The following is a 22628-nucleotide window of genomic DNA, read 5'->3' as shown; positions in this document are numbered from 1 at the left end:
CTAGGATGAGGTGGGGGAAGGGGATTCTAGTTTCATCCTAGTTTCAAACTTCCAGTTCAGCACTCTCCCCATGACTTGTCCGACCTGCTTATCTTCTTTTCCACCTATCCACTCCACCCTCTCCTCCCTGACCTATCACCTTCACCTCCTCCCCCACTCACCCATTGTACTCTATGCTACTCTCTCCCCACCCCACCCTCCTCTAGCTTATCTCTCCATGCTTCCAGCTCACTGCCTTTATTCCTGATGAAGGGCTTTTGCCCGAAACGTCGATTTTGCTGCTCGTTGGATGCTGCCTGAACTGCTGTGCTCTTCTAGCACCCCCACTGATCCAGAATCTGGTTTCCAGTATCTGCAGTCAGTTTTTATCTAATCTTTTAAACCCAGCCTAGTACCTTGACATGCAATTATACTGTTACTCACATCACCTAACTCGCTTTTTTCCTGTTTACTAACATCCAAACTCTGACTTCTAATAAACTCTATCAAGTTCTGTGGCATCTACAGCAGAGAAGAAGAAAGAAATACTTGCATTTAAACAACACCTTTCATTACTTACAGGTGTAACTAAGTGCTTTCCAAACAATGAAGTACTTTTGAAGTGCAGCCACTACTTAATGGAAGAATCGTGGCACCCAATTTGTGCATAGTAAGCTCCTATTAAAAATAATACAATCATAGCCCAGGCGAGCAGATTTTTGTGATATTGAATATTGATAAGGACCCTCTGGTCTTCTTCATAATAATGCTACGTGATCTTTCAAATCCACCTGAGAGGGCAGGCAGGTCCTCATCTTGGCAACATCTTGTCAGAAAAATAGCACCACCAAAAATAGCACCACTCTTTTAATACTTCCTCAGTCTTGATTTCAGGCCTTGAGTGAAACATGATTCCACAGCCTTTGAACTCTAAGACAAGCCATAGCCCACAAAAGGACAGAGAGACAGGTTGCCTTCTTTAAGAATCATATTGTTCCTCCACATTATGTTTCTTCTGGCATGAAGTACTATCATTAACAAACCCACTGTTACCTTCACTGCCAACGCACGTCCCTTCCCTGAAGACACTACCACCCATCTCCCTTCTCCAGTCTCCATCACACCCTGAGAGGACAGCACAAGCAAATTTGGAACAACCTGTTGCCCTTAATTGAACATGAAAGGCAAAGGCAACCAATTGTGAATGTGCCTCCAAGAAGATTGGGCCTGAGTGTGCACTGCAGAACTTTGCAGAATTAGGACCCAAAAATGAGTCCGAGCCTGAAACCAATCTAGCACCTGATTATTTCATTCTTTGTATTTATACTCCACAGATCAGTACGAGCTGCAGATATGATCAATACTGAGCACATTGTAATGAAACCATTTATACCAGCTGCCTTTCTCTTCGAGAGAGTTACAGGTGACAATTTATTACCACAATTATAATCTGACAAGGCTTTAATACTAAGGTTGCTGCAATATCGAGAAGTTCTTCAGTATCTCTCCTGTGATGGATCAGTGTGCTAACATCTGGATTCAAAGGAAGGTCAGTTCTTTACAAACTTCACACAATAACATTGCATTGCCAGCTTCTAATAACATTGCAGCTGTGATTTCAAGGAGGATACGTGACAGTCAATCCATCTCATGGGGAGAATTGAGAGCAGGTAAGTGTTCTTTTCCTCCCACCCATCCCCTGTGAAAAAGATTTGCAAACAGAGCTGTCAGACAGAAAGAAGGAGAACTGAAAGCAGTCTGATAGATTTTTATCTTTGCTGCCTGGGTGGTAATCTAGCAGAGTAGATTGCCCACCTTTTGGAGAACACACCCAATTATCATCGCACTGATTGCATGCTTGATCAGAAGAATGCACACAAGTCAGTGCCAGTTTAGCCTTTAATGGACATTGCAGATGGTAAAATAGTGTTGGCACTTTCAACCAATATCTTGCAATTGTTTGCACTGATAATATCTGTCAAGGCCTCAGGTTTCCACTTGCTGAGGCTCAGAACCCCAGGATTTCTTTCCAAACTTCTCTTTGTTCCTTTGAGTCTCAATTTAATACTTGGACTTATGCTTTGGGTCACCAATCCCAGAGTCTGTTCCCTTGACTCTGCATTAATTTTTGACCTAATTATGCTGCTGTGTGTACTTTGTTAAATGTGTTATATTAATGCAACTTGTTGACATTACTGGAAATAAATGCCCCCTTTCAAAGTTTCTTTTTAAAAAAAGAAACTACACAGTTTGTTTAACATTACAAAATCTTGTCCAACCAGAGAAAAGGAAGTGTGGTCTTCATAGGAGGTCATGTAGCCTCTTTAACATGTTCCCCTGTTCAATGAAATCATGGCTGATTTTTGACTCAATTGCATGTACCTCCATTTGCTCCACATCCTTGAAATAACAAAAGACTATCAGCCTCTGTTTTAAAATTAACAACTGATTTTGCCTCCGGCCAGAGACACCCAATCTGCTGAAACTGGTTCTCCCAATCTAACTGTTGCTGCTCTTAAAATCTTGCAAATTTTGGTCAAATCATCACTTAGCCTTGAAAGTTTCGGTGAACACAACTCCAGTTTGAGTAATATTTTCTCTAAATTTATCTGGAGGCATCCAGATATCATTGTGGTGAAAATACACTGCACTCTCTCTCAGGAAATATGGCTTTCCAAATGTGGGGTGCCTAGAACTGCCCACAGTGATTCCAACCATGGTCATCCCAGGGCTTTGTTTAGATAAATGAGTGACTTCTGTAACTGTTAAACTAATTTTCTGTATCCATAAAGGTTAGTATTACATCAGCCTCTTTTCTTTGCATCTTGGACACACTGCCCAAGACAGTTTCAACCAAAGATACTGATAATTACATCTAATTCCCCTTTCCTGTACTAACCTATTTTATGAATCATTCGCCCGAAACTGCTGGTGTATTGAGACTTTTTCATGAGATCACATAGCAGGACTTTGTATTATTCAGACAAGTGTATGTGTGTGCTTCTATTAAGGCGTTTGTCACAGACTGCATTTCAATCACTCCCACTTTTCTGATAGCAAGTACAATTCTTAGCTGTACATTATCTTAAAGGGAACTGCCTGCTGTTTGACACTAATGTTGTTTGCACTGCAAATGAATGACTCTGCCTGAATGCAAGGATAATGTTAAAGTTGATTTCTTGCACATGCAATCAATAAGAGAATTTTCTTCAATTGGGAAATTTCATTGGGTAAACAGTTCTGGGACCCTGGGTTCAAATCCCGCCATGGCGGATGGTTGAATTTGAATCCAATAAATATCTGGAATTAAGAATCTAATGATAACCATTAATTCATTTTCGATTGTCAAAAAACCCATCTGGGTCACTAATGCCCTTTAGGGAAGTAAACCTTACCTGGTCTGGCCTACAAGGGACTCCAGACCCACAGCTATGTGGGTGACTTTTAACTGCCCTCTAGGCAATTAGGGTTGGGCAATAAATGCTGCCTAGCTAGCGATGCCCTCATCTCATGAATGAATAACCAAAAATGTATACACTTGAGGGAAATATGTGGTGGATTTTGTGAGTTACTGCTCTTTGTGAGTGCATCAAACTATTTCAGTTTCAGGTCTTCATAGACAAGAGTAAGGAAACACAAATACTGCAAGTCAGAATATTTCTGACATTACAAAATATCATCTTTTGGGTGAGACGTTAAACCATGTATCTGCCTACCATCTCAGGTGGATGGAAAAACTGCCATGACACTATTTGAAGAGGAGTACTCCTGTCTATCCTCACTACATTTTACCCATTAACCCCCAAAATCATTAAAACTGATGGTGTCCACAAATTGGCTGCCACATTTCCCACATTACAGCAGTGATTATAGTTCCAGAGTGCTTTAATGCTGTAAAGCACTTCAGATTGTGAAAGACACCATATAAATGCTGGTCCCTCTCTAAAGTATCATTCATTGTGACTTTTTTGTAAAGAAAATTGTTTGAGTTCACCCATCATCTTACATGTATTTTGGTAATATTCCTTCAAGTCTCATTGAACCTTGGAACACTGCTTGATCAAACAGCTTGCCTTTCACCGTTCCTGCCATTATACTTCAGCTGGAAGTATATTATAACAATTGGCATGAGGCTGGTAAAATCCCAGTTTCCCTTCTCTTTTCTCACTTTCAAATCCCTCAAGGGCTTTGTCCTCCTCATTTCAGTAGTCTCCTCCAATTCTACAACCTCCCAAGTTTTTGTACACCTCCAATTCTGACTTTCTGAGTGGTGGGAATGGGTAGTGAGGGAGGGGTCCAGTTCAGGATCTAATTACAGAACTACAGGTTCCTCCACTGCACCTCCAGAAGAAGGTGATTGCCTTGGGAAGAATACAGCATACTTTTGCTGGATTGTCTATCTGTGCTCCTGTTTTCCTTGCCAAGGGTTAGGCTCCATGGATTTCCATTACATTTGCCTGTGTTTGTGGGTGAAGTAATGCAGTGGTTCAATTATTGCCTTCTGCTGGATGCCTGACCAGAAAACTCTCCCTTTAGCCATCAAATGATTTACAGGATGGAAATTCGACCTGCTTGGCCACATTACAAATCACCTTCCGTGGTCAACAAGACTAGTGACATTTGGAAATCCCCATCCCAAAATATTGCTGATGTTGCAGGTTACCTGAAAACACCAGAGCTGAGATTGATAGAATTTTGTCAAATGGAGGTAGTCAGGGATCAGAACCAAAGCAGGTTGATGATTAAAGTGTACTGTTGGATGAGATGGAAATGTGTCTGCATAGATTCCAGAGCCCTGGTTTTAATGTACATTGAAAATTTTGGGTTACTGGGAGGATGAGTTCCATCCTCAACAAGCTTGTTCTGGCTTTCTGTCAGACGACGAGAAACATTGGTTCCCCCAAAGAAACTTCCTCTAATGCTCAAGCATTCCACCTTCTGGTTAGTCAGAGAAAATCACTAGTGGTGTTCAAGACAGTATTCACAGACTGGGATACTCTGTTGAAGAAAGATAGATATACAGTCATAGAGATGTACAACATGGAAACAGACTCTTTGGTCCAACTCATCCATGGCGACCAGATATCCCAAACTAATCTAGTCCCAATAACGAAGGTCCAAGACAGTATATTCCTTTTGAGGTGATAGGAAAGTCTGCCAGGTTTGTTTAAGGAAAAGAAGGAAGATATGTCAGGTATGGACAGCAGGGATCGAGTGAATCCTTAGAAAAGTATATAGGCAGTAGGAATATACTTAAGAGGAAAATCAGAGGGCTAAAAAGGGACATAAGATAGCTTTGGTAAATAGGATTAAGGAGAATCCAAAGGGTTTTTACAAATATATTAAGTGCAAACGGGTGACTAGGGAGTGAACAGGGCCCCTCAAAGATCAGCAAGGCAGTCTTTGTGTAGAGCCACAGGAGATGGGGGAAATGCTAAAAATGTATTTTGCATCAGTTTTTACTGTGGAAAAGGACTTGGAAGATATAGAATGTGGGGAAATAGATGGTGACATCTTGAAAAATGTCCTTATTACAGAGGAGGAGGTGATGGATGTCTTGAAATGCATAAAAGTGGATAAATCCCCAGGATCTAATCTGTGGGCAGTTAGGGAAGTGATTGCTGAGCCCCTTTCTGAAATAGTTGTATCATCGATAGCCACAGGTGAGGTGCCAGAAGACTGGAGGTTGGCTAACGTAGTACCATTATTTAAAAAAGGTGGTAAGGACAAGCCAGTGAACTATAGATTGGTGATCCTGATGTCAGTGGTGGGCAAGTTGTTGGAGGGAATCCTAAGGGACAGGATTTATGCGTATTTGGAAAGTCAAGAACTGATTAGGGATAGTCAACATGGCATGGCAAATCATGTCTCATGAGCTTGATTGAGTTTTTTGAAAAAGTAACAAAGAAGATGGATGAGGGCAGAGTGGTGGACATGATCTACATGGACTTCAGTAAGGCATTTGACAAGGTTTCGCCTGGGACACTGATTAGCAATGTTAAATCTCAATGAATACAGAGAGAACGAGCCATTTGGATACAGAACTGGCTTGAAGCTAGAAGACCAGAGGGTGGTGGTGCAGGATTGTTTTTCAGACTGGATGCCTGTGACCAGTGGAGTGCCACAAGGATCGGTGCTGAGTCCACTACTTTTCATCATTTATATAAATGATTTGGATATGAACATAGGAGGCACAGTTAGTAAGTTGCAGATGACACCAAAATTGGAGGTGTAGTGGACAGCAAAGAAGGTTACCTCAGATGACAATGGGATCTTGATCAGATAGGCCAATGGGCTGAGGAGTGGCAGATGGAGTTTAATTTAGCTAAATGTGAGGTGCTGTATTTTGTGAAAGCACATCTTAGCAGGACTTATATACTTAATGATAAGGACCTAGAGAATGTTGCTGAACAAAGAGACCTTGGAGTGCAGGTTCATAGCTCCTTGAAAGCAGAGTCGCAAGTTGATAGGATAGTGAAGAAGGCGTTTGGTATGCTTTCCATTATTGGTCCAAGCATTGAATATGGGAGTTGGGAGGTCATGTTGTGGCTGTACATGACATTGGTTAGGCCACTTTTGGAACATTGCATGCAATTCTGGTTTCCATCCTATTGGAAGGATGTTGTGAAACATGAAAGGGTTCAGAAAAGATTTATAAAGATGTTGCCAGGGTTGGAGGATTTGAACTATAGAGGGAGGCTGAATAGACTGGGTCTGTTTTCCCTGGAGCGTCAGAAGCTGAGGGGTGACCTTAAAGGTTTATAAAATCATGAGGGGCATGGACAGAGTAAATGGACAAAGTCTTTTCCCTGGGGTGATGGAGTCCAGAACTAGAGGGCATGGGTTTAGGGTGAGAGGCGAAAGCTATAAAAGAGAGCTAAGGAGCAACTTTTCATGCAGAGGGTGGTGCATGTATGGAATGAGCTGCAAGAGAAAGTGGTGAAGACATCAAGATGGGTATAAGAATAGAAAGGGTGTAGAACAATATGGGCCAAGAGCTGGTTAATTATTCTTTTATTTTGAGTCACTATATTGAGCAGGATGCCTTTGGGAGTGGTGGATATGTTCTTCTATGCCAGAAGGAACAGGGGTCAGTGAAATTCACCCTAAATGAAGGAAAATAAAGCTTAGTTTCACAAACAGAAAGGTGCTTGTGGTGCACTGGTAGTATTTAAGTCTCATCTTCTTCAGCCATCATATCTCTGTACAGGTTGACTTAAAACATCCAGACTAGAAGGATCTTGTGGCACTGTGGCAGTGTCTCTGCCTCTGGGTCAGAAGATCTGGGTTAAGCTCCACCTGTGTTCAAACAGGTTTGATTGAAAATACTCAGGGCTCTCAGGTCACTGTGGTAGTGTCCCTGCGTCTACGTTTTAAGTCTCACCTACTTCAGTGGCATGTCATCGTGCATCTGAACAGGTTTATTAGAATATATTGACTTATTGGAGGCCAATGCAATGCCTGGTTTCAAATAAAGTGAACAATAATCGGAAGATCCAAGCATGACTCTAAATTTGTTCTTGTTAACTGTTAATTGACAGCCAGCTACATCTCTGGGGTCTGGTAGGTTTGAGACCGACAGCTAAGCCTGTAGTCAGAGGAGGATGGACAATAATTTGGATAGGGTTAAGCAACCTGGCTAACTGCAGCCACAGAATGAATGTAGAATCAAAAGAAGCTCACCTGCTAGCCATAGCTCCACTTCAATGCAATTTAAAAGAGAAATACCTAGAGGCTTTCTTCCACAAGGAATGATTGGTCAGGCCATAGTTAGAGCTAAAAATATAATTGGAGCTTTGGCAATGCAAAATCTGGATACTTTTAACCAACTATACAAACATATTTGGAAATCAGAGCAAGGGTTTCACTTCAATATTGCAAAGGAAAGTGTGCATATTTCAGGCACTTGCCGCCTAAAGAAGGGGATGCCAAACTCAGCAATGAACATCCAGCATGCGGGCAAATTGATTATGCAATTTCCTACCTCTAAATTTGTCATTTAAGCCCATTTTAAGCATTTGAAAATTGATATCATTACATTTCTATCCAGATTAATTTTATAAGAATACATAACTGGATCATGATGGTTTTAATATATCATGTTCCCACAAGAGCAACTACAACTGGAAATAGTTGGATGCCATTCACCTCCTCTGCTTTGCCATTCAGCTAAATCTTGGCTAATCAGCATCTTATAACCATCTACTGGTATTGGCACCATTACCATTAATGCCCTTGGCTAAAAGAATCTCAGTTTTGACACTTTCAATAACCTGCAGCTGTGACAGCACTTTGTGGATGGTACCAGTTTTCCAAAAGCCTTTGTGTGAGGACATGCTTCTTGACATCAACTCTGAATGCCCCTTCTCTAATTTTAAGATCATAATATTCTGCCATGTCATCTTTTCTCTGTAAATTACTAGTTTTTGCAATATTACTGCTGTGATAAATATCCTGTGTCATACATACTTCCTGTGTATTTTAACTAGAATTAGAATTAGACTTACTACAGTGCGGAAACAGGCCCCTTGGCCCAACACGTCCACGCTGAACCTCCGAAGTGTAACCCACCCAGACCCATTCCCCTACTACTCAGCATTTACCCCTGACCAATCTACCTAATCTACACATCCTGAAAACTATGGACAATTTAGCACAGGCAATTCATCTAACCTGCACATCTTTGGATTGTGGGAGGAAACCAGAGCACCCAGACGACTCTCACGCAGACACGGGGAGAATGTGAAAACCCCACATAGATAGTCACCCAAGGCAGGGATCGAACCTGGTTCCCTGGCATTGTGAGCCACCATACCAATTAATCAGTTAATACTATAATCTGAATTTCAGTCACAGAATAATCTGTAACAAAAAAAGAAATTCTGCAGAATGTCAGCAGATCTTATAGAGAGAAAGCAGATTTAACAGAGTTGCGGAGCTCGTTTCTGTAGTGTCGTGGTTATCACATTCACCTGGCGTGGTACAGTGGCTCAGTGGTTAGCACTGCAGTCTTACAGTGCCAGGGACCTGGGTTTGATTCTCGCCTTGGGTAATTGTGTGGAGTTTGCACATTTGCCCTGTGTCTTTATGTGTTTCCTCCCACAAATCAAAGATGTGCCAGTCAAGTGGATTGGCCATGCTAAATTGCCCATAGTGTCAGATGCATTGGTCAGAGCAAAATGGGTCTAGTTGGGTTATTCTTCAGAGGGTTGGTGGGGACGAATGGCCTGTTTCCAAATTGTGGGGAATCTAATCTATCATTTCGGATCCAATGACTCATTAAGAATGGTCATTGGACTTGAAAATTTTATTCTGCTTTCACCAATATCCATTGATACTGCTTGATCTGTTGAGTTTCTCCAGAAATTTCAGATTGTCAGCTCTTTGTTTTGTTTTATTACAAAATCTTCTCTGTCTCTTGTCTGTAGCTGAGTAAGTGCAAAAGCACCAGTAGTGACCAAAAGGAAAGAATAACATTTGAAATATACAGTAGTTACCTGGAAAGGTGTCCTTGTCAGCATTTCGTTGGCTTCTTCCTGTGTTGGTTGTAATATTGGCTTTGTTAATGATTCTTGGTCTCCTATATAACTGCTTAATTTGCTTCTGGAAATTCCTGACAGTATTAGAAATGCTCCTATCCATATAAACAGTAATATTAGTGAAAAACATGCCCACAGTGGCTTCACTGATAGATTGCATGAAGTCTCTCAGATCCTCCTGAAGAGCTGTGATGTTTGGCTTTACTACTGGCACTGCAGCCATTGAAATACTGGTATTGACATGAGCTATCACCAGAGACAAATTCTGACAAAATCCCCAGGTTTTTCCAGTCACCTCTTCCACTTGGGAGAGCCTCTTGTTCAAGTTAACCCATTTGGACTGTAATCCTGTCACTTTGCGACTCAACACCTGATATTTAGGAGGTCCAGGCTGGACTTCGCCTTGTGTTATTTTGGGTGCTTTACTTTTGGTTGATGATTTCAACCTCCCCATTAGAGAGTTCAGTTGTGATTCAAGTGCTAGAATTCGTGATTCATAGTCTTTAGGTACTGGAGGGGAATGAAGGACAGCTTCTTCCAGATGGCGAATCATCTGTTGGTGATCTTCAATTGTAGCCACAGTTCTATTCAACAACTGAGACATCATCATTAGATTTGGAAGTACACTTATCTCACTTTCGTTCAGATCCTGAAGGCCACCTATCGTTTCCAAAGCAAACTGGTGTCTCACCAAGTCATCCAGCATTGCCTTAAAAGATGCATTTAAATGAGTTATTTGTGGAATCACACTCAAAACATCACTCTGCTTTTCAATATTCTTGTGATAAAATTCCAAAACATATTCCTGTAGTTCTGTGACATTATTTTTCAGGATGTAATAACCATCTCTCATGGAATCAACAGCATCATTAATGACTGTCATTGTATCATTCAAACCATCCTCAATTTCAAGACGGCATTCAGCTAGGAAGTTGGTGAGTGACTCATCTCCAGCTTGGTTTTGGTTTCCGAGCGGTGAACCATCTCCTGCACCTTTGATAGATGCAAACAAGCTGTTCACGGTCACACTGAGATTGTTGAAACGCTCAATGAAGGAGGCGAGTTCAGCACCGCGGACAGCATCACTACGGTCAACGAAGGGTCGGTTAGCAGCACCATGGACAGGGCCAGCGGCCGCAAAACCATAGCCAGCGGTGCCTGTTTCATCCACTGGCACGTGTCCTTCATTCACAGACTGAAGGATTTCCACATCATATGACAAAATGCTGATTCTCTCATTCATTGAGGCCAAGAAGTCCTCTAATGAGGTGAAAATATCAGCGAATGTATTATTTAAGTTATGCAGTTTATTCTCCATTTGGTCCAACTGGTCTGTATTACTCTTGCATTCTTCAACCATCTCTTGGCATGTTCCAATCACCACTTCCTGCTTGTCACCAACTAAATGTGTTAAGTTGAAGAGCTGTAACCTGTGCACATTTACTTCAGCATACAGTTGGGATATCATGTGGCCCTGAATGTTGACATTTTTGGTGATATTCAGCAAATTCTTTTGGAAGCTCTCCTCCCACTGGCCTCCTTCCTCCTCAGAAACGGTGACATCTGGGAATATCTGATTGGAGTCCAGCCTGTCCTGAGTTTCTCTTACCTGTGAAAATGTATGGTTCATGGTTTCATAGAAAGCATCAATTCTATTGCTTTCTTTTTTCAATTCTGCTTGAAGCGACTTCAACTTTTCATTCATTTCCTGAGATGTGCCATTACAAGCTGCTGCTAGATCAGTTCTAAGCACTTTCATTTCCTCCCTGATCTCTTGGAGTTCAAGAACAGCTGTATCATTTTGCTTCATTGTTCTGGACTGAGAATTCTCAGATAGTGAAAAAATGGTGCTGTTTAACTGATTGATTGCATCTTTGGTGCTTTGAAGTTCCTCAGTTAAACCTGAAATGGTTTTGTAAAGCTGAGTTATCATGTCCTGCGTGTTGTCTTGAAACAGCTGAATTTGTTGCATCACCAGGTCTTTGACCAGCTCCTGAATCCCTTTTGATTTTGTTGCTGAAACAAAGAAATTAAATCAATTTAAAGAACTGATTCCTCTCCAACAAATCATTGGGAGAACATTAGAAATATGGTGACTGTGTGTCAATTTGCAAGCAAGAAAGGCCAATCCACTTAATTACGCTAATTCTCTCTCACTAACATAAGGCATAATTTCAAATGGGAATATCTTCTTTGTCAGTAAAGATGATGCTTCATTTCTCCCGTAACCCAAATATTTAATAGTCTGTTGAATGGAATTGGATCTTTAGAAATCATCCATTCAGATTTTACCATTATAGAAAAACACACACACTGCCCCAATTTTAATTCAAGGAGTAAATTACAATTTTGGAACCTTGTCTTAGGTATTCTCAAGGATGTAGCACCATTGTTATCACTCAACTGAACTGATCTTATACCTTATGTATAACTCCTTGGTAGGATATTGATAATAATCATTGTTGAGTGGAAGCATAATTAACTGTAAGTCAGAGGTTAATGGGATTGAGAAGAATATTTGAGAATTCAGCACATAATCTTGATCTCCACTTCAACAGAGTGCTGAAGGAGTGCTACATTGTCATGGGTGCTGTCTTTTGGCTGAGATAGTAAACTTGGGGGAGGCACATGGCACTATTTGAAGGGAAGGGAACTTTTCTGACTAATATTTATACCTCAACTAACATTACTAAAACAGCCTGTCTAGGTCATTGTGTCATAGTTGCCTGTGTAATAAGTTACTACATTGGCAATTTCCTTATTCTTGAAGAAATTAATGCTTTAACCTTCTGCTGCCTTCATGTTTATTTTTTTTTAAATTGTGAATGTGCATTGCTTTAAAACTGAGTATTTAAAAGTAATACAGTTGCCAAGTTCTTTCTGTGGGGAACTGGTTTCTCAAATTCAAATAGAAAATGGAACAGTATAACCATGGAAATCTATTGTCTTGCATATGTCATTTTCTCAATCATTGCAATTTTTATGTATTGTAGGATTTGATTCAAAATTCAGAAATTTGTCTGCCACATCAGATGATTCTTAAGGAGTAACATATACTTAGGGCATGCTAACAAAAAACCCTTCCATTTCTTCCAGTAATTCTCATTAAATTGTATTGTGCTGTTTTACTGGATCTGAACAGGCACAATCTTGAAGTATTACCATCTTGCCATTTACTGTCACTTTTGAAAACTCTCCCAGTTACTAACATTTGTTCTCAGACTTGTTTTTACCTTTTTTTATTATTGCTTGAAAAAATTCTATTTCTCTTTATTGTCTGATAATGACCTTATGTATCACTCTCTTTAATTTTCTTTGCTTGTTCCTATTGTGAACCTGTTTCCTCAATACATTTTCCACCTTCTTTCCATCTTCCACAACTCCCTTGATTACTTTGTCTCCTTTCCCCCACAGACAATACTCCTTGTGTGTTTATTCCAATGTACCTCAGGTCACCTTGGATGGAATTGTGTTTCGAGAAGATGAAGTAGATTTGATTTCATATTTTACAATTTCCATGCAGCACATTCATGAACCAATTGATTCTGAAAGAGCACATATTCGACAAAAAGGGAGAAAGCTCTATGACATAGTGTTGCACGCCTTTTAAAGCAAATGATTTAAGCAGTTTCTTATCTTTGGAATTCACTAAACAATGAAAACCTTAGACAACAATTTCCTGTTCCAAAGTCTTTTGATAGCCCAGCCAGTTTAGAGCCCTGGGTGACAAATATATCTGACTATGAAACAAGGCAATTTAGGCTTGGTGCGGTGGACTCAATTGTACTGGGACCAGACTGAGCCCGATACATAATTTAACAAAAGACCTTTGACCTTTTGCAGCTGCAAAGCGCAGTCAATTTCCATTGATTGCACAGGGACTCAAGGAATCTGCGGGGACGGACAAAATACATTCGCAATGTGGGCCAGCTGAGCTAAGTGCACCGCATCTTAAAAGAAAGAATGAGTTAACAGTGCCACACGAGGTTAATAAAACTGACAGTTGTATACATCAATATTGCAGCCCACTGTAAAATTTACAACCTATTTGTCTGCTGTCAGGGTAGGCATGTCAAAACAGGACACAGGCATCTTTCTTGGATGAGGAAGAAAAACTCACCAGCTCATTTTGGAGAGTTTTGGGTTATTCTTGAAACAGATGGGATTGGCTGGGGTGAGGGTAAATGGTCATGATGATAAATTTCCTCAATCATACCAAAAGATTCACAACAAAGCTCTAACAGTATTACCTCAAAAACAATAAGAAAATCAGGAACTGAATGTGTCCAGTGGTCATTTTAATTGCATTTACTCCTTAGTTTGGAATTGGATTTGTTTTTTTTAAATAATTAATCATTTTGACTTGATTAAGCATGTGAGGAACTAAATTACACTTTATCTAATTGTTGCTATGTGTAATACACTCTCTGTAAAAGAAGAAAGCTGTGTAGCCCAGATCAAAGGTAAGGTCATTGATTTTTTTTTAATGTTTGGAGTTAATGCAAACTATGAAAATAGGGATGAAAGGTTTATTACTCAAAGACACGGCTATTTTAAAAGCAAATTGGTTTATTTTTGAAACTTAAAATATGTAACAGAATATGTGTATTCATATTGTATTTCTTTTAGCTTTAATCTGTTTTAGGCATCACCAGTTTTCTAGTCACACAGACTTTTCTAATTAAATGATATATATAGATCTTGAAGAATACATAAATATATATGTTGAGACATGTGAGGTGGTAATTACTCACTGGGAGGTGACATTGTGTTCTATAGTTGCATATTGTTTTGATAAATATCTGAGGAATTGATAAGCTTGGAGAGATAAGCCATTCCAAAAAGAATGATCTTACAAAGTAATTGGCATGCCAAAGAACTTATGAGGATGTAGGAGGGAATTTGTCACTAAGGGTTGATCAGGAATTTTAAAGAAGTCGATCAGGAATTGGGCAAACACTAGCTAGCTAATCCAAGATTGACTGTCCATGCAATACTAAGCCATTTAGTGTTCCAAAGTCTTTGATCATTTACAGGAGTAATGGCTAGCAAAGGTTAATAAGTGGTGATTCTTAATGGTTGGATGTACAAGAGAGGAAGACCTGAAGACAGAAGGAAGGTATCAGTAAACAGAAGAGAACCCAAGATGTGTGCCCAGTCAGAGAGAATCATGATCTGATGTCATTAAGTGGACCAACTGAAAACCACTGTTTTATAAAATTTTATTCATTTTGTACTTGCAATGATAAAAGTAGTACATTCTCTGAACTTGTGAAGACATAGTTGTACCTACATTGAGTCTTGTAACTAACTAATCAAGACTAGGAATTTTTTAGATTGGATCTCAAATTCAGTTTACAATGATAATTTACTTGAGTCTTACAATTGAAGTAAACTCCAAAATCTTATATTGGTGAGCAATAGATACTTCCTTACACATCCGATGGCTTCTGAAGAAGGGTGTAATGGGGATGGATTGCAGGGTTAGAGGTGGTTGCCAAGACTGGGAGATTCTATTTTTAATCACCACTAGTTAAGCTATTTTCACACTGGTGATCAGTGCACTGAGGAAATTAGACAGAAATAGAGAAGAGGGGATGGGAATGAAATTCTTAAAAACAGTTCCAATATCTGCCATGGAGTTGCAAGTGTGTTTGCTTTGGATGTTCAGGATAATGTGACAAAGAAATATTTACTGGAATGAACCAAATACGAAACCTATGGGAAGGGAAAATCGAAGATAGAAGCAGCTGTTTAACAATTCAACAATGATATTCTCTGGGGATCACCTTGTGATTGATGGGAGCTTTGCTTCTGTATATAGTTGTGCTTGGCTTAGTTTTGTCACTGGATTTGATTCATTGAATGACTGATATTTCATGTTTATTTGTCGATGTACACCCTAGTGATGGATGTGGGGAAGAGGTTTGAAAAGATGGACAAGTGAATGGTGACAGTTCATCTAAACTGGTCTTGAGGAGGTAAATCCCAGCACAGTATGGGCTTTGTCAACTGAAAAGCACATTCATAGAATCATAGATTCCATGCAGTATGGAAACAGACCCTTCGGCCCAACAAGACCACACCAACCTTCCAAAGAATAATCCATCCAAACCCATTCCTCTCCCTATTTCTCCACACTTACCCCTGACCAATGCACCTAACCCACACATCCATGAACACTATGGGCAATTTAGCACGACCAAACCACCTAACCTGCACATCTTTGGGCAATGGGAGGAAACCAGAGCACCTAGAGGAAACCCACAGAGACCAGGGAGAATGTGCAAACTCCACACAGATACCTGAGGCTGGTATTGAACCTGGGTCCCTGGCACTGTGAGGCAGCAGTGCTAACCACTGAGCTACTAAGCCGCCCCCAAAAAATAAATAAAATTACAGAACCACTTTACAGAGCCTCAAGATGTCTAAAAGTACTTTGCAGCCAATGAAGTACTTTTGATGGGTTATTTGTTGTATAATAGCAAAAACAACAGCCAATTGATGCAAAGCAAGCTCCCACAAGCAGAAAAGTAATTGTGCCTAGTTTCTCTGGGGATGTTGAGTGAAGGATTAATATTGACCAAGACACATGTGTCAACACCTCCACTGGAGGCAGGTGGTCTTTTAAATTCAGCTGAATGCTAGCAGACAGGGCATCAGTCACCTCATCTGAATGACAGCACCACCATGATGTAGCATTTCACTGGAACATCCAGCCACAACTTTGTGTTGAAGTCATGGGCCTGGGGCTTGAACTCTAATCCTGAGGTGCAACTGAGTCACAGTTCATACTGGGCAGCTTAGCTAAAAGTTTGAAGAAATCTGAAATCCACATTGTCAGAATCTGAAGTCTGACTGTGCAACCCCAATTGGCAGTGTTACAGATAATGATAGAGCTGGCTTGATCTATTCTGAGCACCCTGAGGACCCATGTCAATGGGCTTGATATGATTCTTGTTTGTACTAATCATTCATAGAATGTGGGCATCATTGGCAAGGCCAGCTTTTATTTTCCATCCCTAATTATCCTTGACTGGAGTGGGCTTGCTGGCCTATTTCAGAGGGCCGTTAACAGTCAACTATCTTGCTGCCCTGTTCCATACTCTGCCCAGTTTAAGAGGTTGCAGGGTAGAAGCATTCGCCATACCTTTTGAGGTTGACTGCAGATTTTTCCCTTGATCTTCATTTATCTTTCCCTCCAGAGAGTACAGCACACTCCGTACATCATTCACGTTGGCAGATATGTTTTCCACTTTCCTTCGCAGTAAGCTCAGCTTAATTTCCTGATTATACAGCTTGTCACTGAATTTTGCTGTTAATGCTTTAAAACATCAAAATGAGCCATAACCATTACAATTCATCGGGCTAAGACCACACACGCATTTCAAGGATGATATCTAATTATACAAACAGCAGCAGGAGGAGGATTACTGTGTTTACTGTATCAAAAATATAAACTTCTTCCTGATCAAGAGCTCTTTCTCAGCTTTGTGCCTTCCACATGAAAAAAAAACTACTACACCTGCAACGTGGAATCTACATTTTGAACATAGCCCTTAATAAAGTACAGATTTCTTCCCTAACGTTACTAATGCACTTGATTTGAATGTCAAGACACTCTAAGGTGAAGTATTCCCTGAGGTTTCCTGAATAAGGGGCTGACTGTCAATCACAATTACACTGGAAGGGACTCAGGAGTTGGAAGCAGCTGGTTAACTTTTTAATTCAGTGACATTCTCCTAGTGCCCAGTTGTGATGGATTGAAGGAGTCCCTGTTATCAGATGATTTAATTATTTTTATTGATTTTTTAAAGCCATTTATCAAAATATATTATCTATACAGCCCCCAACTCCAACATTTCAACATAAGAGTGGACTGCAGGGCAGGTAAAGACAATCTCAAAGCATCCACAGAAGATAAACACGAATGGTGGACTAGAGAAAGATGCAATGAGAAAATAATATTTATTTACTGAGCTGTGTTTGATTTTGGATTTTCAACATCAGATTTTGTGAGGTGACAGACAGTTTCAAACTCAAAACTATAATTCTGTCAAGTCAAAACAAAATGTGGGGTCTGTTTTTGTGGGATTATGTACATGAACAGCACAGTGGAATGTGTTTCAATAAGTAAAACGTTTCCTCTATCTACCTGGTCAACTTCTTTAATCATCTTAAACACCCAAATTAAAATACCCCGGACTACCTTATCAATGTATAGCATGTGTGGTTAAAGCTCTGGAACTGAATAAATGTAACAAGAGGTTTGTTTATGCAAGAAGGTCTTTCTCCATGACACGTGTTCAAATAACCCCATTTAATTATTCGGTCTCAAGATAAAAAGATAATGCAGTGTTTTCCAGACCTGGATCATGAGGTTGTTGAGGATCCTGGGGCACACCAGCTCCAGTTATCTGACTCTCAGCTTGATTCTCTTCCGCTTGTCTCCTTAAATGTTGGTCTATGAATAACACAGCAGTTTGGAACTTCTCATAACAATCACAAAACAACATTGCTTTGTGGAGGAAGCACAAATATCCTACGAATCATTCACAAATGCTGCAAGAATGCAAAGTCTGGAGCAAGCATCCTTCTCCATCACCCTGACCACATTTATTGCTATACAGTTGGCATTGGCAAGTCTCCAGGATTATGCAGACATCCAAAGGAATTGAAAATTGACCTCCCGAACACTGCAACAACCAATCCAGGAGATAATGCATGCAGGCATTGAAAAATGTTGGGTAGCTTTCAATTTTGTTTTGTAGTTTTAAAATATTTTTTCAAGGATCAAAAACATGGCACTTTGAATATGTAGGTGGGTGCAAAAGATCATTTGGTAATATCAAGGATGGGTACACCGAGATTTGGCAACATGTGAAACAAAGGATGAGGGTCTATTAGCACAAGGAAGTCATCAAAAATTGCAGCTGGTGTTTGACAGCTTGACTTTAGCAACTAATGGCTGTCATTTAAACAGGAAACACCAAACTAGAAATGAACGGCTGTTGCCTGTTGTATTGGTGGCATAGTCCAATGAATAAAGAGTATTCAAATTAGATAAGTAAACCTCACGAATATTCAGTGGCCTAATCTTGCGCTGGTAGTGTGCCCAATCTGGGGCTAATGTCGGAAGGGAAAATTTAGCTACAGAGATATTCCTTTGACTCTGACAATTTACATTGGAAATGGCAAAGACCATTTGAATACATTCAGCCCAAATATTCAAAGTAGGTTCTCCACATGGGCAGGAAGGGCTTTTAATTCTAAAGGCTTCACTTAAGTAGTAACCTGGATCACTTCAAAAACATTCATAATTTCTGTGAGGAAACTGCAACTTTGACAACACACCTTTGGGAGTTTCTGCAAGATTTTTATTTTAGTCATACATTAGAAGCTCCAGCTGCGCCAGCATTTCATAGAATCTTTATAGAGTGGAAGCAGGCCATTTGGCCCATCAGTTTCACACCAACCCTCTGAACAGCATCTCACCCAGACCCATCCTCCTACCCTATCCTTGTATTTCCATAGCCAATCCACCTAACCTACACATCTTTGGACATTATCAACAATTTCCCATGGCCAATCCATCTCACCTGCACATCTTTGGACTGAGAGGAAACCCACTCAGGCATTGGAAGAATATGCAAGTTCCACATAGACAGTCGTTCGAGGCTGGAATCAAAGCTGAGTCACTGGTGCTGTGAAGCACTAGTGCTAACCGTTGTGCAATATTTATTGGTCATCACTAAATGCCTGGAGAAAGTGATGGTGAAATACCCTCTTCAACCACTGCAGGCATTGGCATGTAAGGATACCTGCAGTGCTACTCTCGTTGAGTGGCACAGCGGTTACCTTGTTACCTCACAGAACCAGGAACCAGACTCAATTCCAACCTCAGGTGACTGTCTGTGTGGATTTGCACATTCTCTGTGTGCCTGCGTGGATTTCTTCCAAGTACTCCGGTTTCTCCCACAGTCCACAGATGTGCAGGTTAGGTGAACTGACCATGGAAAATGCAGCGATAGGGTCTTGATGGGTTACTTTTTGGAAGGTTGATGTGGAATTGATGGGCTGAAAGGTCTGCTTCCACAATGTAGGGATTCTGTAAAGCTTTTACCTATCCGAAGAAAAGAAGCAAGATGAGGGATTGGGTGCGTAGGTGTTGTAAGGAAATGCAGGGGCACCAAGGCTAAATTTTCAAAAGTATCTGGTAATGATAGAACATCCAAAGGCTGTTTTACTCAAAGCAGGTTGGCAGGTGAGTCTTCTAATTATTGAAGTGGAACCCATCATTAGAATCCAGACTTCTCATGTGGCCTCAAGACTTTGCAATCCTTGTACTTTTGGTAAACGATTTCCAACCTTCCAGTGCAGCTTGCTCATGCCAGAACCCCAATATAATAATCCCACATCAGCAAATGAAATCACTCAAACTGCATTTTATGATTTATCAGAGTTGGAAGTCTGAGATACCTCTCAGAGCATTCAGGAGAGTACCTGATATTGCTGTAAAAAGACAACCTCCAGAGAACCCTAAAAGAATACCTGATCCTCTGGGATCAGCACAAGAATTTAATAATAGTTGAAGATGAAGAACAAAAATCTCTTGGGATCAGTAATTGACACCGGAAGAGCTGAGAGAGGTGGAAAGGGAAAAGTACATTTAAAAATATAAGCAAGAATAAAATACAGCGCGAGTAAAATAGGGGATGTTAGCATGACTGGTTATCATGTCTGAAAATTTACTGATCTCATTAACAGTTTAATGGGAACAGACTGAAGTCTTGATCTTGATGATCTGTATTTGTCATTACCTGTGGAGCTGTTTTGGCAAAGCAATTAGAGATGGAATGTCAGGCTGCAGTGAAAGTGTGGATGACAATAAGTACACAAATGGCCAGGAGGAAACCAAGGGTCTTAGAGGTTAGTAAATCTGTTCTCACTCCCTTTTTCTTTCTCACATCATGCGTTTCGCTTTCTCATTCTTAAGGGAGTTATTTGCAAACTGAAGTCACAGACTGAATTTTTTTGGGCTGCCAACTCTCTGCCTCAAAAGGTGTAACAGATACGGATGCTCTGAAGTGCCCATCAGGCAGCCTATCAGCTGTAGGATGTTGCTCCCAATGTCAGACATTTTGGAGGATTCAAACTCAGGGTGCACAGAAGTGACCCCCAGGGCGTGGGCAGGGAATTAGGCTCATTGTGAACATTGTAAAGCATGAGTGACTGGAACTTTCCAGCCAGCCCCTTGTTTCCTGATGTAACAGGGACAGCTGCAAGTAGGCACCTATGGCAGGATGGAGTGGGGGGCTGTCCTCCAAGCAGGCCTGCAGACCCTTCTGTGCCTTCAAGGGTGGTTGGATGCAACTGAAGTCGGCTTTGTGGAAGGGCCTGACCAATTTTCCTTTTGTAACTAATAACGTTTTTTTTAAAAAAAGTGGTTGAGAGGGGCATACTCTTGTTGAGGTGCCCTTACAGTTTTTCACATTGTACTGCAGTCAGTTACTCTTGCCACTGACCTTGTCGTTACAAGACTCCACCTACCAATTATAAACTCATCTCCTGACCAGTCAGGGGTTTCGTAAAATGAAAATCTTCACTGTATCCCATCTCTCTGGAAATTGATGTTTCCTATCTCCATCCCTGAGTCCTGAGACTTAGCTCTAAGTTTTGGCCTGAGATTACATGGCAAGGTAATAGGTGACAAAATAATTGCCTGACCATGTATTGCATAATATATTGTATGAGATCAATAAATTGGTGTTAAGTCTGTTCACCCATTTATGTTTTCTCTTAAATGATGGAGAATGCTGGAATGCACCGAATAGAGCTTAGTCGTCAATATCTCTAGCGGTTCTTCAGGCTGGATTTTTTGTCTTCACTTCCTGGGTACTAATTTGGTGGGACAAATGTCAGGTTTTTTCTGTACAGCCCACCTGATTTTCATTCCATTGAATTCAAGGTCAAATGTACCACATCATGTTCACGCAGTTGGCTTAAAGTGCTTCACTTTAAAGTTAGATGCAAAGAGTATTGTGGCAGGCATGAGGAAAACATTAGCTTCCAGACAGAAGTCAAGACGACATTCAGAAAGAAACATGGGGGCAAGTAGAGAGTGAACCCCAAAGGATAAAAATATAGTGGCTAGACAAGTGGCTGACAATGGTAAATATCGGAAGATTGAAGAGTAGCCTAACATTGGAGCTGGTGTATAAGAACATGTAAGACTTGAGGGAATCAGTGAAGCAAGATGGGGGTGTAGCTGTTGAGAGATTTGAAAGCATGGATGGGAATATTGAGATCCATTGGAGCACAGGGTAAATCAAAGGAGCTGGCAGGGACTGGGATATCGAATGTGCAAGGCTGGGCCTGAGAGAAATGGTGTTTTCTGCAGGTTGTAGACAATGAAGAGTTGAGGTGAGAATGCTGCTACAAGAAGTAGTCAAATACTGAGGTGATGGAGATAATGGATTATGGTTCCAGTGCAGAGTTGGGAAATGATAAGGGTCAGGTCAAGTGATGAGGAATATTGATTTTGAAGAAAGCAGTCTGATTAATAGAGTGGCTGTAGTGGAGAGCTCAGAATTGAGAAGTGTGTCAAGGATGTACTGTAGTGGTAATGTCACCAGGCTGACAATCTAAAGGCTAGTGTTCAGGGTTTTGGGAGCTGGGTTCAAATCCTGCCAGAGCAGTTGGTGGGATTATGAAATTCAATTCATAATTATTTGAAATTGAAAGCTAGTCTTAGTGAGGGTAATCACAAAAATATCACCAATTTCTATTTTAAAAAGGCTTCATCTAGTTCATTGATGTCTTTTGGGGAAGGAGGTCTGTTGTCCTTATCCACTCTAGCATTCGTATGACTCCAGACCCACAACAATGTGGTTAACTCTAACTGCCCTATGAAATAGTCTAACTAGCTAGCTTAGGGGCAGTTAGTGATAGGGAGCAACTCCCACATCCCATGAAAGAATAAAGCAAGAATTCCTCATCATTTGATTCAAATCTTCTCTAAAAATGACAATTGTTTAAAAGAATGGCAACTTGTCCCAATTTGTCATAGATTTTAGGTTGGTGGAAAATTATTTTGTCCCAAACCCTGGA

General features: G+C 40.5%; 1 protein-coding gene across 3 annotated transcripts in view; it reads right to left on the bottom strand.

Annotated features, from left to right (window-relative positions):
• Positions 1 to 22628, bottom strand: part of LOC132833333 (multimerin-1-like) — a 59825-nt gene that overhangs the window by 8675 nt on the left and 28522 nt on the right. The window contains exons 4-6 of one of the 3 annotated variants that reach the window (XM_060851512.1): positions 17887 to 17982; positions 16669 to 16842; positions 9477 to 11534 (exon numbers count right to left, since the gene is read on the bottom strand). In XM_060851512.1, coding sequence (XP_060707495.1) covers positions 9477 to 11534; positions 16669 to 16842; positions 17887 to 17982 — 2328 coding nt within the window. The remainder of the gene's footprint in view (positions 1 to 9476; positions 11535 to 16668; positions 16843 to 17886; positions 17983 to 22628) is intronic. The other 2 variants (XM_060851513.1, XM_060851515.1) reach the window with 2 other exon arrangements.

Source organism: Hemiscyllium ocellatum, chromosome 36 (genome assembly GCF_020745735.1).
Source record: "Hemiscyllium ocellatum isolate sHemOce1 chromosome 36, sHemOce1.pat.X.cur, whole genome shotgun sequence".
Taxonomy (NCBI): Eukaryota; Metazoa; Chordata; class Chondrichthyes; order Orectolobiformes; family Hemiscylliidae; genus Hemiscyllium; species Hemiscyllium ocellatum.
The sequence above is the reverse complement of the archived record's forward strand: the minus strand, read 5'-3'. Positions and strand labels throughout refer to the sequence as shown.